Raw genomic sequence first — 14,783 nt, forward strand, 5'->3', positions numbered from 1 at the left:
TTTGGACAATTCCTGAAGAAGTCAACTGCTATTAATCAAGCTAACTTAGGGGTAGATTTTAAAAAATTGCGCGATCACGTACTTTTGTTCGCGCACCAGGCGCGAACAAAAGTACGCTGGATTTTATAAGATACGAGCGTAGCCGCGCGTATCTTATAAAATCTGGGGTCGGCACGCGCAAGGGGGTGCACATTTGTGCAACCTGCGCGCGCCGAGCCCAGCGCGCGCTGCCTGTTCCCTCCAAGGCCGCTCCGATTTCGGAGCGGCCTCGGAGGGAACTTTCCTTCGCCCTCCCCCCACCTTCCCCTCCCTTCCCCTACCTAACCCACCCCCCCAGCCCTATCTAAACCCCCCCTACCTTTGTCGGCAAAGTTACGCCTGCTGAACACCCCCGGGCCGAAACCACGCCCGCGTCGCCACCCCCGAAATGCCGCGTCACGTGCGTCGCCGCCCCCAAAATGCCGCGTCACTCTGGCCATGCCCCAACACCCCCCGACACGCCCCTTTTAGAAAGCCCCGGGACTTACGCGCGTCCCGGGGCTTTCCGCGCGCCGGCGGCCTATGCAAAATAGGTGCGCCGGCGGCTTATGCAAAATAGGTGCGCTGGCGCGCAAGTGCTTTTAAAGTCCGCCCCATAGGAAATAGCCACTACTTATTACTGGCATTAGTAGCATGGGATTTATATACTGTTTGAGTACTTGCCAGCTACTTGTAACTTGGATTGGCCACTGTTAGATGGACCCGTAGTCTGACCCAGTTTGGCAATTTCTTATGTTCTTAATCAAGCTGTGAAATTTGTTGCTGGAGTATGTGATCACCTCAAAACCATACAAAGTGACATATATTTTCTTATTCTTTATTGCATAGAAAAAATATTACAACAATCTTTAAATATTTAACATATTACCCACAAAAATATGCATCTAAAAATTCTCCCTCCATTCATACATCATACATACGCTTACATACTTCTACTATCTTCATAAAAACTGTCCCAATCCTCTCAGATTGAGTTACATGCCAAAACTTCCTTTCTTACAATATATTATGAATATGAAATACAATTTATTAAATAAGCAGAGAAAATCCCATTTATCATAAATTATCACTCATTTAAAAAACAACAAATTCTTTAATTCTTCTTTTATTCTTTCTTATTCTCTCAACATGTTTCGCCCACAGGCTTCCTCAGGAGATATATAAACGAATCTCCTACTGCTCATCTGTTCATGCTCATCACATATTTCTGAAAGGATCTCATCTGTACGTCCTCAAAAAGATTTCTCTTAGACGTACATATCAGTATACCATTCCATTCATGCTGCTCCACATCTTTTCAACAAGTATTTGCCCAGACGCTTGGGTTTAAACACTTCTTCCACCCTTCTTCCACCCTTCCTTTGTGAGTTACCATATCTTGTAAATCTTAGCGCACTGCCACCTTCATAACATTCAAACGGATGCCGACATGAAGTGAAACAAGGGAGTATGTGATCAAGCAACTAGCATAAAAGGGGCTTGGACATGCTCCTGGATGGGATGTTCATAAATAGTTATTAACCAAGTGACACTGGGAAATCCTCTACTTTTCCTTGTGAGTGAGCAACAAGAAATTGGATCTATTTTCTAAGATTGCCCACTGTCAGAAACAGGATCCTGGGCATGAAAGATCTCAGTTTGACCCAGCACGCCACATTTTATGTTCTTATGGATGTCGTTTTCATTCTGCAGTTAAAGTGATATGTAAAAGTTGAACCAATATGTACATTTATCTTTAGAATATCACTTCAAGCTAAAAAAGCTGAAATAGAGAAACAGGCTGAATTTTGGGCGTCAGCTGAAGAAAAAATTCAGAATGAAATGAATTTAAAAATTGAGAATGGTAAAAGAAGACACGAGGAATTAACAAATGAGGTAGGTTAACCATAGGGAATTAAATTACATCTCTTGCCTATATCATAATTTCATGGATTTTACACATTTTACATGGATATAATTAAAAGTACATGTGACTATTACTGCCATATTTTTCACTGCAGAATTGTCAGGTTTTGAGCCTCTACTATGCAAGCCAAAAGATTAGAGAGTTGAAGCTTGGCAGCATTCTGTAACATAATGTCCTGGCTTACATATAACAGGTTTCAATGTAAACACAAAGGTCCAGTTATCTCCACAGTCTTTACACAACAATGGTTTCAGTTCCAAACAAACAAGTCCAGTTCACATTACTTACACAGGTTTGATTGTCAATACTGGATTCTGACCTTCAGACAGCTTACAATGAGGGTAATTTATCAAATTGTGTTAGGGCCCTAATGCAGGTGATAACACCAATAACGCATGCCATAAATACTGCATCGCAAAACGCAAATGCAAATTTGAAAATTTTATTCAAGTGGGAGGAATAAATGGAAATGAGGGTCAGTTAGCATGGCGTGTGATAAAATAACACAGCAACACAGGAAATAACTACACCTTTTTTTCTGTGCATTGTGCCTGCATTAGCTGTGCATTACCAGAAGAGCACATTTTTATCACAATTTTCGATTCAGGGAATTGGGGAAGAGAGAGAGAGAGCAGCTCTGTGGAGGTCCATTGATTTTTGAGCTTATTATACTACTGTAAAAGGGGGCATTATGAACACGGCATGAGGTTTGTGGGTTGACAAACAGCATAGTTAGAATCAGTGAAGAATGAATGTGATTTGGAGTGATAAAATGTGAAAGAGTAGATTTGTACCGGGTTCTCTCTAGCTAGCTTGATTGCAGCTTGGTAGATACTAGTACATCAAGCTAGGTAGAGATAACATGGTACAAATCTACTCTTCTTTCATCTTTCATCACTCAAATAACATTCATTCTTCAGTAATGGTAACTGTGCTGTTCATACGAATGACTGTGCATGTTAAACTTCCCCCTCAAAACCTCACCCCGCACAAACCTCACTCCAAGTTACTAGTGCTCCCTCTTACAGTGGTATAAACAGTTAACTTTTTTGTGACCCTCTACAGAGGGTCTCTCTCACTCTCAGCCCAAATCACAAAATGCAATAAAGCCAGGCTGGTTGGTAACTCTGCTTGCAATATGAAAATAACACAGGTGTGATAAATTTAACTCACATTACAAAAACATACCTCTGCAATGCAGTACCAGGAAAACTAGCCTAACCATTCCCTCTTTTTTTTTATATCACAGGCATTATTTTTGCTATATTTATAGTAAAATTATTAATCTAGGCCTTAACTAATAAGAGTTTATGGTTTACTCATAGGGTTCTTCTGCACACAACTCAGTGACCCTCAAATTGCTGGGAACAAGATATTGTTCCAATAGATCCCTTTTATAAACCATGAGGACAAATCTGGCTGCACAGGGGTTGATTTGCATATCTTAACTCGGACACTATACAAACTCTCTAATTTACAAGAGTTATCCAATGGCTCAAAGTCAGAACTCACCTTTCATCCCAGCAGGCTACCAGTTTGAGGCCAACCAAAGCATTCTTGCCCTTACAGGAATTCTGTTGTCAAGATGTGAATATATTTTCAAAACTGTTTTCAGCATGTGGATTACTAAAACAGGAATATAAACTTATAAAGAGTCTATTTTCATTAGGAATCTAAATTTATTTACCTAAAAAGTGGGTGGCATTTAAGGCAGAGTCAGGGCAGAGAAAAAGGTCAGGCATGTTGAGGCTGATATTCAAAAACACAGAGCACCTAAATTTAGGCACATAAGGTAGTTATCTAAGTTGAATACCTACTTTTCAGTCTTAAAAGCTTACATTTTTTAATGAAAATTCACCTAAATTTAGTAATCCTAAAACTTAGGGGGCCATTTTCAAATGCTTATCGCGTGCGATAAGCCGCTATCGCGTGCGATAAGTCGCTATCGCACGCGAAAAGTCCCTTTTCACATGCGATAGCTTGCTAGGGGCGTAGTCAGGGCGGCGAGGGGAGGAGTCGGGGCAGCGAGGAGGCGGACTCCGCAATGTCTTTGCTGGTGGCGATAAGGTAAGACACGTTAACGTCGCCAGCAGTGCACCGGATAACTATACCTTTTATGGTGTCGCTATTCAGTGCGAAAGCCAGCAGCCGGCACACCGCAGTGGTGCGAAGGCTGCGGGCTTTCGTAGGCCCCCCCCCCCCCCCCCCCATTTTCGCTGGATTCACCATTCTGCGGTACAATGGTGAATCCAGGCCTTAGTGTTCTAAATTTAGACCTGCTATTCATTTTCCTAGATTTTGGATCTTGTGTATCTTATAAAATCCAGCGTACTTTTGTTTGCGCCTGGTGCGCGAACAAAAGTATGCACTCGCGCAATTTTATAAAATCTACCTGAGAGAGAGCACCTCTGTAGAGGCTCACAAAAAAGTTAACTATTTATACCACTGTAAGAGGGGCCACTAGTAACTCAGATTTGGACCATGTTCTCTCTACCTAGCTTGATGCTCTCTAGCTAGCTGCAGTCAAGGTAGATAGAGAGTAAATCCCCCCAAATCACATTGTCTTCACTAATGGTAACTGTGCATGTAAAATTGCCCCCAGATTCCACCCCACCCCATAAACCTCACCCCAAGTTCATAATGCCCCCTCTTACAGTGGTATAAAAAGTTCAATTATAAATGACTCTCCTCAGAGGTTCTCTCTCTCTCCACCCTCCCTCTCCCCTCCCAAAATGGGATTTGAGATAAATCCCGTTTCGGCTGTAATGCACAGCTATCACAGGCATTAATGCTGAGAAAAAAGGTGTAGTTATTTCCGCAATAGTGTGCATTAAGTTATCGCACGCAATGTTAACCAGATCTCATTTCCATTTACTCCACCCAAACTCCTCCCCACTCGATTACTAATTTTAAATTTGCATACATATTTCATGATGCGGTATTTATCGCATGCGTTAGCGCGCTGGCCCTAATGCCCACAATAATGCCCTAATGCATTTTGATAAATGATCCTCTAAGGGACCTAAAGCTAGGCAATTAAATTGCAGATATAAATTTCTGCTCCTAAATTTTAGGAATCTAAATTTGGGTGAATTTCATTAGAAAATTTAGGGCCTAAATTGGGCTGAAAATCTCTCTAAATGTAGGCAGTGAGAGGTTCATATTGAGTAAGCTGATGAGCATGGATGTTCAGTGGAACTTACCAAATAAGTGGTCAGCTGAATATACCTGGATAAAGTTATCATGATTTATTTTTTATTTATTTCTATTTAACATTTTTTATAGACCGACATTCGTTGGGAACATCACATCGGTTTACACGGAACATTAATGCAGCATAAAAGGCTTTACAGGGAACTAATATTTAAACAATTTAGAACAGTAACTGTGAGAAACTGTCTAAATATTTACAGTACAGTGTCCAAATATTTACAGTATTTGGACTGTATATTTATTTATAGTAATAAAAGATATAGCAATAGAGGGGAACGTATATCTATGATAAGGATTGGGTTTGGAGGTGAAGTATGCTATAGAGGGTCAGTAGAAGTCAAGGTGGGATATGAAAAGACATTTCTCTAAAGAGAGTAATATGGTGAAGGTATGGGATATTGGGCATGGGAAATGGTTACTTTCTATGCTTGCTGTGAAACAGCAGCAACATTGTCCAAGAGTTGAATGTCCATTCATGTAACAAAGTGGCCAGAATACTGTTTTCCTACAAGCTGGGGTGCTCCTATAACAACGATCCTGCTAACTCAGGTTTTTAGGCAGCCCTCCAGACAGAAATCAACCCAGCTGGGTTTATGCTGCTCGAAGCCTGTAAATTCCATTGTAGACAAATACAGCTCATGCATATTCACTGTGGATAACCTCAAAACCAGACTGAGAAGCATTCCTCTCAATGCCATTTACTCCAAGGTTTATTTATTTAACATTTTTTTTATATACCGAAATTCATGTGGCAAAGGTACATATCAATTCGGTTTACATTATAACATTAAACAGGCATGACAGAATGCAATTACATCGAACAGGTGGATAAACTTGGATCAAGTAACTGGGGATTAAAGAACAAAAAATACAATAAAGAATGAGGTTCTAGAAAGGACCTGGCTAAATATACAGGAGTCATGGTACAAGGTGCACATGTTTGGAAAGATTGAGTGGAAAATTATTGGTATGGATAGAAAGCTTGTTCGAATAGCCAAGTTTTGAGTCTCTTTTTAAAGGCGATAGGGCAAGGTTCTTTCCTTAGGTCTGGTGGTAGAGAGTTCCATTGCGCGGGGCCTGCTGTGGATAGAGTACGTTTATTTAATGAGGTTTTGATGGTTGGGGTGAGGAGGGTATCCCTATAGGCTATTCTCACCAGTCTGGAGGGTATATGTGGCTGAAGAGGGATATTGAGTTCCAGTGGAATGAGCTTGTGTATAGATTTGTGTTTGATTGTTAGTACTTTGTAGGAGATTCTGAACTTGATTGGGAGCCAGTGTAGGTTTTTCAAAATAGGGGTAATATGATTTCTTTTGTTAGACTTAGTCAGAATCCTGGCTGAAGTGTTTTGAATCATTTGTAATGGTTTTATGGTGTTGGTTGGGAGGCCGAGTAGGAGAGAGTTACAATAGTCAATTTTTGAAAAAATGATTGCTTGGAGAACTGCCCGGTAGTCTTGAAAATGGAGGAGCGGTCTGAGTCGTTTCAGGACTTGCAATTTATAGAAGCCTTCCTTAGTGGTATTATTAATGAATCTCTTAAGGTTTAGTTGATTGTCCATGATGACTCCGAGGTTTCTAACCTGAGAGGAGAAGGATAGTTGACTAGTAGGGGGTAGGTTAGACGTTGCATAGTTAAAATCCTGTGTGACGAGGAGTAGTTCAGTTTTGTTAGAATTAAGGATCAGGTTAAGGCTCATGAGTAGATTGTTGATGGCTTGGAGGCAGTTTTTCCAGAATTCTAGCGTTTTTTGAAGTGATTCCATAACCGGGATGCATATTTGTACGTCGTCTGCGTAGATATAATGGGTTAATTTTAGTTTGGAGAGAAGCTGGCAAAGTGGTAATAGATAAATGTTGAAGAGGGTGGGAGATAGGGAAGAGCCTTGACGGACTCCCAAAGATGAGCAAACTGGGTGTGATTCTTCATTGTTGACTCTGACCTTATAAAATCTGTTATGTAGAAAAGATTGAACCAGCTGAGGGCACTGCTTTTGATGCCGATGTCAGATAGCCTATCCAGAAGCGTTGCATGGTTTACCGTGTCAAATGCGGCTGATAGGTCGAGGAGAATGAGTAGGCCGGGTTGTTTTTTTATCTAGATTCAACAAAATTGTGTCAATTAGAGAGATTAGGAGAGTTTCTGTATTTTGGGCTTTTCGGAAGCTGAACTGAGAGAGTGCTAGTATTTTGTTATCTTCTAAGTATTCCGTGAGTTGCTGGTTGACTATTTTTTCTAAGATTTTGGAGATGAAGGGGAGTTTAGTGATCGGGCGATAGTTGGCGGGGTCATCTGGAGACAGGTTGGGTTTTTTCAGGAGTGGTTTTAGGATTGCCGAGTTTCAAAGGGTCAGGAACTGAACCTTGCATTAGTGAGCAGTTGATAATGTCGGCGATTGGTTTGGCGACTGTTTTTGAGATGGCGATGAGTAGGTTGGCGGGTATCGCGTCTGTGGGGTGCGAGGCGGGTTTGAGCTTCTTTAGGATTGTTTCAATTTCTAAGGATGACGTCGGCTCGAAAGTTTCAAGACTAGTGTTCTGTTGATAATGAGAGTAGTGGGCTGGTGGCAGCCGAGGAGCATTATTGGATATTAAAGGTCTGATCAGGTCGCTGATTTTTTTCTTGAAATATGTGGCTAACTCTGAGGCTTTGCTGGCCACTTGATCGTCTGGGATAGTCGTGGGGGTAGATTTAGTGAGAGATGAAACAAGGGAGAATAAAGCTTTAGGGTCGAAGATGAAGTGGTGTATTTTCTGAGAGAAAAAATCCCTCTTTGTTTGGAGGATGGATATCTGGTAGCGGTGCATGAGAGATTTGTAAGCTTCCAGGTTTGATGGGGAAGGATTTTTTCGCCATGTATGTTCGAGTCTCCTGATTTCTTGTTTCAGGGTTTTAAGCTGAGGGGTGTACCAGGGTTTCCTGTTGTTCGCATTAGAGGGGAGAGCTTTAGTGGTTAAAGGACATGTTAGGACTGCTACGTCCTTAGTTATTTTGATCCAGGAGGTTGTGGCTGAATTGGCATCCGTGAGGTCTAGTTTGTCTAATGCAGAGGATAGGTGTGGGCTGAGGGTTTCTGGGTTGCATAACTTCCTGAATTGGACTGTGGTTTTTTGTGATGGTAGGAGGATGGGTTGGATGAACTTGAGAGTTGTAGAAATCAACCTGTGGTCTGACGAGGGAACTGGGGAACAAGTTGTAGATGAGGCAGTGGTAAGGCTTTCATTTATGAAAATTAAGTCCAGTGTATGTCCCGCTTTGTGCGTCGGATCTTTGATAATTTGTTTGAATCCCAGATACTGAAGTGAAGTGAGAAAGGTTTCACAACTGGATGATTGAGGGGTTTTATCCACGTGGAGGTTGAAATCTCCCATTATTATTATAGCAGGGGTATCTGTGTTGATGTGTTTGGCTAGGAGTTCAATTAAAGGAGATGGGTTCGAATCTAGGCTTCCTGGAGGGGCATAGGTAAGGCCAATTTGAAGGTGTTTAGATTTGAAAAATACAAATTCGAGAGAGGGTGATGAGATGGTGGTGTGTAGAGATAGCCCTAGCTCTTTTTTTGTGGCTAATAATAGACCGCCTCCTCTTTTTTTGAATCTGGGGATAGAGAGGATGTCGTAAGTGTGAGTAGGGAGTTGGTTGATTAGAGCAGTGTCTTCTGGTTTCAGCCATGTTTCGGTGATTGCGCAGCAGTCCGGATTTGATTCTTTTAGATAGTCGTATAGGAGATGAGTTTTTTTCGATAGTGATTGTGCATTGATCAGGGTTAAGGAGAGTAGCGTGAGGCCCAGCAGTTGTTTCAGTGGTGAAGTCATGATTGGGATAATTCTTTTTTGAATGAAGTTGGGATTGGTGTGGTTTTTTACAGAGTTTCTCCTTTGGTTGTAGATGATAGGTATAGCGAGGGTGTGCATGATGAGTGACGTCTGGGTGCGTATCGGGAAGTCTCTCAGAGTGCTGTGGAGGTCTGGGTGAGAGACTGGGGGCATCTGAGGGAGTGTTGGAGGCGTCTGAACGGGTGCTGGAGAAGTCTGGATGAGTGCTTGTAGAGTCTGGAGTCTGGTAGAGTCTGGATGAGTGTTGGTTGAGTCTGGATGGGTGTTAGGGTTGTCCGAGTGAGAGCTGGAGTTGTCCGAGTGAGAGCTGGAGTCGTCTGAGTGAGTGCTGAGGTCGTCCGAGTGAGTGCTGAGGTCATCCGAGTGAGCGCTGGAGTCGTCTGAGTGAGTGCTGGAGTCGTCTGGGTGAAAGCTGGAAAGCTTCTCGATGCTTACTTGAGGTTTGTGGGTGGAGTCGGCTAGAAGGATGTTAGGGGCGTTTTGCTGTAAAATGGAGTAAGTTGCGGCTTGCTGTAACCGGTGAGACAGTTGTTAGAGCATCAGGTTTTAATTGCTGGGGTAAGGTTGATGAGGTTGATGAGTGAAAGGATGATGAGGTTTGATGGGTATTAGTGACTGGTAGAAAGAGTGCTGGATATTGGTTTGATAGAGGTTGGAGATTGGCTGGCTGGAATTGCTGGAAGTTGGATGAGGTTGTAGACTGTTTGGATTGGTGTTGGAGGCTGGTTGGAAGAAAGCTGGAGGTGGATTATGTGAGTATTGACGGTTGAAATGATGAGAGCAATGGGGTGGAAGGTAGTTGGCTCGGTTGGTACTGGGACTTGAGAGGGAAGTGAGAGTTGCGAGGGTTCTTTTCTTTCTTTTATGAGGTACTGCACTTCGGGGCGCAACGAAGGGGCGAACAAAGGGGCCTCCAGCGCGCGACGCCTGGCGCGCGGCACCTGGGAGAGGTTCCTGCGTTTAAATCCCCTTTTAGTCGCGAGGGGATGATGTAATCGGCGCGCCCTGTGAGAGGGAGGCGGAGTCCGATTGTGGCGGTGAGCGGATCTTAGCGAGGCAGACGGGCTGCAGGAAGACCCATAGTCGGTGTGGGGGCCCTCGGAGGTAAGAGCGAGAAATAATGGGCCTTACCCCGACGGGCTCGTGCGCCAACCGCGCGGCCCCTTCTCCCAGCTCCTGTTGAAGGCGTCCTCCGCCGGTCTTGTAGGGACCCCGGGTCGCGGTAGAAAGGTTTTGTCTGTTGTGTCACTATAGGAAATGCCCTTAAAAGAAAACACTCAAGCACACTACAGCCACCTGCAAGGCCTGTATCCTCATGGGAAAGCTGTCATCACCCCTCCCACTGAGCAAAAATAATAGCAAAATCTCACTCACCAGAGCAAAAGGGATAACAAGCCTAAGCAGAAGCTATTTAGGCAGTAGCTCTGACCCTGTGGCTGTGTTGAACAAACTCTTCCAATGAAGCAAAGAAAAGGGAAGGCTGTTGATTGATCAAACTTAACCTGGCTAATTTTGTCTGGGCAGCACTGTGAATATCAGCTCTGACTGGACAAAATGAAACCATGTTCTAGGAATGCCCCCAGTGCCACCTCTTTTTACCTAGATAAATTTTGTACAGGCAGTGAGCGACAAAATTTATCCAGGGAGCAGGGTGAAATATTCAGATCTCGGGTTTTGTCTGGCTAATTCCAAAAGTTAGCTGGTCAAATCCTTTGAATATTAACCTCTGTGTATTTGTTGAAAAGTGATCCCGTGAGTGTCTTTGCACAGCCAGATGACTAAAGTGACATCCTCAAAATTTTAGAGGTATGGCTTTATGTTAGATTCATTGAGTTACTTTTCAATATGTTGAACATACAAGTGTAGTACACATTATATTCAAAATCCTACACCAAATATTTAACAACCCACTGTAGCAAAGAAGGGATTTTAATTAATGTTATTTGTCTGCCCTGCTCCTATTGATTTTTAGTTAAACATGTGGCAGTCACTGCAGCCGGTGTACTGTTGTACTGAGGCAATGACATTATGCCATTTAGTTTTTCAGTTACCTGCTGATGGTTAGAGAGTTACTGGACAGACAAAATGATCTATCCTTTGTACAGCTGAGAGTTACAGTTGTGATCTGAAAGGAGAAATTACTACTTACCTGAATTTCCTTTCCTCTAATGAGGGCAGGTCAATCCCACCAGTGGGTTATGCACCTTTGCCAGCAGATGGAGATGGAGCAAAAGCTAACGTCACAGATATATAGTCCCACCCCAACATCAGCCTGCCAATATTCTCTGGAAAAGCCAAACTGGACAAACTGATTATACTTGAACATTATCATTAACAACCAACCACTCATGCTTCCAACCCAACGAGAACACTGAATTCAGATAAAAGAAGTGACATATGCACTAAACTGAGGGGCTAGAAAAACCACTTACCAGTCTTCAAAAAAGAGAAAGAATCACACTCTACAATGTTCACCCTGAAAAGGATAACCATAATTTAAACATCTGCAGCCTAAGGCGGGTCTGGGACTGACCTGCCCTCATTAGAGGAAAAGAAATAATCAGGTAAGTAGTAGTTTCTCCTTCCTCTGCATTCTGGCAGGTCAATCCCACCAGTGGGATGCACCAAAGCTAAGCCCAAACAGGGCGGGAGGCTGCCAGTGGTCCAGTCAATACCACCCGCGCGAACGCAGTATCCTCCGTTGCCCAAATATCCAAGCGATAGTGCTTAGAAAAGGTGTGCAAAGATGTGCACATTGCCACTCAGCAGACAACACCAAACTAAGTTCTGCTCATGATACCACTTGAGCCTCCGTGGAATGTGGTCTAATTTGTTTCTGCAGAGCAACCTCAGCCACCACATAGGCGGCTGTAATGACTTCTTTAACTCAGTGAACTGTCGTTGCCCGGGTCGCCGTTGCTCCCTGTTCACTGCCATCATGGAGCATGAACAGTCGATCCGACTAATGGACAGTTTTAGTCATCTTCAAGTAACACAGCAAATGTCATTTGATGGCCACTTTCATCTCTGTCCCTGTCCAAGGCATGCAGGGAAATGGACTGATTCAAACGAAACTCCAAAACCAATTTTTCCAAAAAAAAGAGGGCACAGCTCGAAGCTGTACCGCCCCTGGAGGCATACGCAGAAAAGGCTCATGACAAGAAAGAGCCTGCAGCTTGGAAACTTGATGTGCCAAACATATTGCTACTAGAAAAAAAACAACCCTGTAGACCATGCAATCTCATTCAGCCCCAATTGTAAATTTGTAAATCAAGTAATCTTTTATAATCTACGTATTCACATTTTTGTTAATCTTGTTACCTCTATCCCACTTCTCTCCTTCATTTAGTTTGTTCAGGTTTCGCTGTTTGGACCTCTATCAGTTGTCCTCCCCACCATTCCCTGTTAATTGTACTTTCCACCTTTTTGTTATTATGGAAACCGATATGATGTGTACTTTAATGTCGGTATAGAAAAGCTGTTAAATAAATAAATAAAATAAAACTGCAAGGTAAGTAGCCATAAAGAAAGAGTGTGCAGCGGCTGAAAGGTCGGACCTGCCAATAATTCCAGGAAGAAATTAAGGTGCTAAGGGTCAAGTCTTTATGCAAGCCAACCTGTAAGAATTCCAAAATTAAAAGAATATCCACCTTGAGAGGTTGAGAACCTCACTCAGAACACCAGGCTTCAAAACTCTCCACACTATAACATAGGCTATGGGAGTAGAAAAGTTCCTGGCCTGAAGAAAGGTGGAAATCACAACAGGCGAATAATTGCACTTCAACAACTGAGCCCTTTCAATAGCCAAACCGTAAGAAAAAATGGACCCAGATCCTTGTGAAGAATGAGTCCCTGGCACAACAGATCCTTCTTAGACAGTAGCCTGAGGGGACCGCCCTCCCCAGCTGTCTCTGGAGATCGACATAGCATGGCCTCCGAGCCCAACCCAGAGTCACTAAAAGGATGGTGTTTGTTTGACTTGCAGTCTTCTGGACAATCTTGCCTACCAGAAGCCAGGGGGGGAAATGCAAACAGGGCACCACGTGCCCATTCCTGAATGAGAGCCTTGATGCCCAGCATTTTTGAATCCCGCCTGCGACTGAAAAAGCATGGAACTTTTGCATTGTAGAAAGTCGCCAACAAGTCTAGGTCTAGTAGGCCCCAATGGTTCACAAAGAGCCAAAAGGCTTAGTCTGCCAGCTCCCATTCTCCTGGGTCCAAGTTTCTCCTGCCGAGTAAGTAGATTCTGATATTGGCCTTTCTGGCAATGTAAGAGGTGGAGATGCCTTGTAGATGCTGTTCTGCTGATACCATGAGCACATCTATTTCCTCTGACAGCTATTGACTTTTGGTTCCACCCTGATTATTGATGTAAGTTACCATCGTAGCATTGTCTGACATTTTCCAGACTACACAAGTCTATAGACGCTTGGTGAACCACCCTTGATTCCAATCTATTGATGTTCCACTGTCGTTCCTCTGCATTCCAGCAACCTTACATCATTAACTCCTGACAGTGAGCCCCTCAACCCAACAGGCTCACTTCTGTCATGAGTACCAACCAATCCGGTGTCTCCAGGGAAACTGCCTTCCTGAAATGAACCCATTTGTAGCCACCAGCGCAACTGATACTTCACATTCAATGATAGGAGCAGCCTCACCACATAGTTCTGCGACTGCAGATTCCATCAGGAAAGCAAGCATGTTGAAAAGGTTGCATATGTGCCCTTACCCAGGGGACTTCTTCCAATGCAGCAGCAATCAACCCCAGGACATATAGATAAGCCCATACAGTCAGGCAAATAGTGTTCATGAGGATGCGAATTTGAGCCATCCACATTTGGATTCGAATCTCAGGCAGAAATACTTTGCCCTGATATGAATATCGAGTTACTCCAGAGTTGGAGTTGGCGGCAAACTGCACTGTCCAAATTCACCACCCAGCCTAGCTCCTGTAGCAACAAAACTACCTTGCGAGAAGCGTGAAGATTCTCTTCCATGATCTTGACATGAATCAACCAGTCGTCCAGATAGGGGTGAACTAGAATGCCGACTTTGTGTAAGGCATACTTGTCCCGAACCACTTCGAGAACCCATTGATCTGAAGTAATCTGGATCCTCCTGTGATAAAAAAATGAGTTAGGCAGCCACCTATCTCCTGCCCCAGCAGGGGAGCCTGCAAATCCTCATTGAGAAGATTGAGGAGCTCCATTTCCAGAGCCTGCATCCTTTTGAAGCCTTTGGGGTGAAAGGACTGAAGTCTGCAGAAGGGACAGGATCTCTGGGAAGAACATCCCAGATAAGGCCAAAAAAGCCAGCAGTCTCGAGAGCGGCCATTCACCCAAAAAGTCCAGGAAACCGGCTTCTTGTTCTCTAGCAAGAGAGGAACCTGGGTTTCTCCCATTTATTTGCCATTTTCTCCAGCTCACTGCCAAATAAAAGTGAACCCTTGAAGGGCAGCTTGGCAAGATTGGACTTTGAAATAGTATTTGCCGACTAGTTGTGCAGCCACAGCCATTGCCTGGCTGCAATAACAGAAGCAGCTCCTCTGGTGGCTGTGTGAACCAGGACACAGCTCGCATTAGCCAAGAAGGCAGCCCCCTGGTTCTACTACAGGACAGTTATCAGATGCAGCACTTCCAGACTCTTGTGAAAGACACAAGGTAGCTCAATCTACCAGGGCATAGCAAGAAGCAATTTGTAAGTTTATCACCACTGCCTCAAGTTTCATGTTAGGATAGCCTGAATTCTTCTATCCTGAGCATGCTTAAGAGTCGCAGTTCCCTCTA

General features: G+C 43.5%; 1 protein-coding gene across 1 annotated transcript in view; it reads left to right on the top strand.

The window, feature by feature from the left end:
• LOC115089341 (myosin heavy chain, non-muscle-like) overlaps positions 1-14,783 on the top strand; it is a 112,801-nt gene that overhangs the window by 29,668 nt on the left and 68,350 nt on the right. Inside the window, exon 4 of the mRNA XM_029597430.1 lies at positions 1,779-1,914. Coding sequence (XP_029453290.1) covers positions 1,779-1,914 — 136 coding nt within the window. The remainder of the gene's footprint in view (positions 1-1,778; positions 1,915-14,783) is intronic.

This window comes from Rhinatrema bivittatum, chromosome 4, assembly GCF_901001135.1.
Source record: "Rhinatrema bivittatum chromosome 4, aRhiBiv1.1, whole genome shotgun sequence".
NCBI lineage: Eukaryota > Metazoa > Chordata > Amphibia > Gymnophiona > Rhinatrematidae > Rhinatrema > Rhinatrema bivittatum.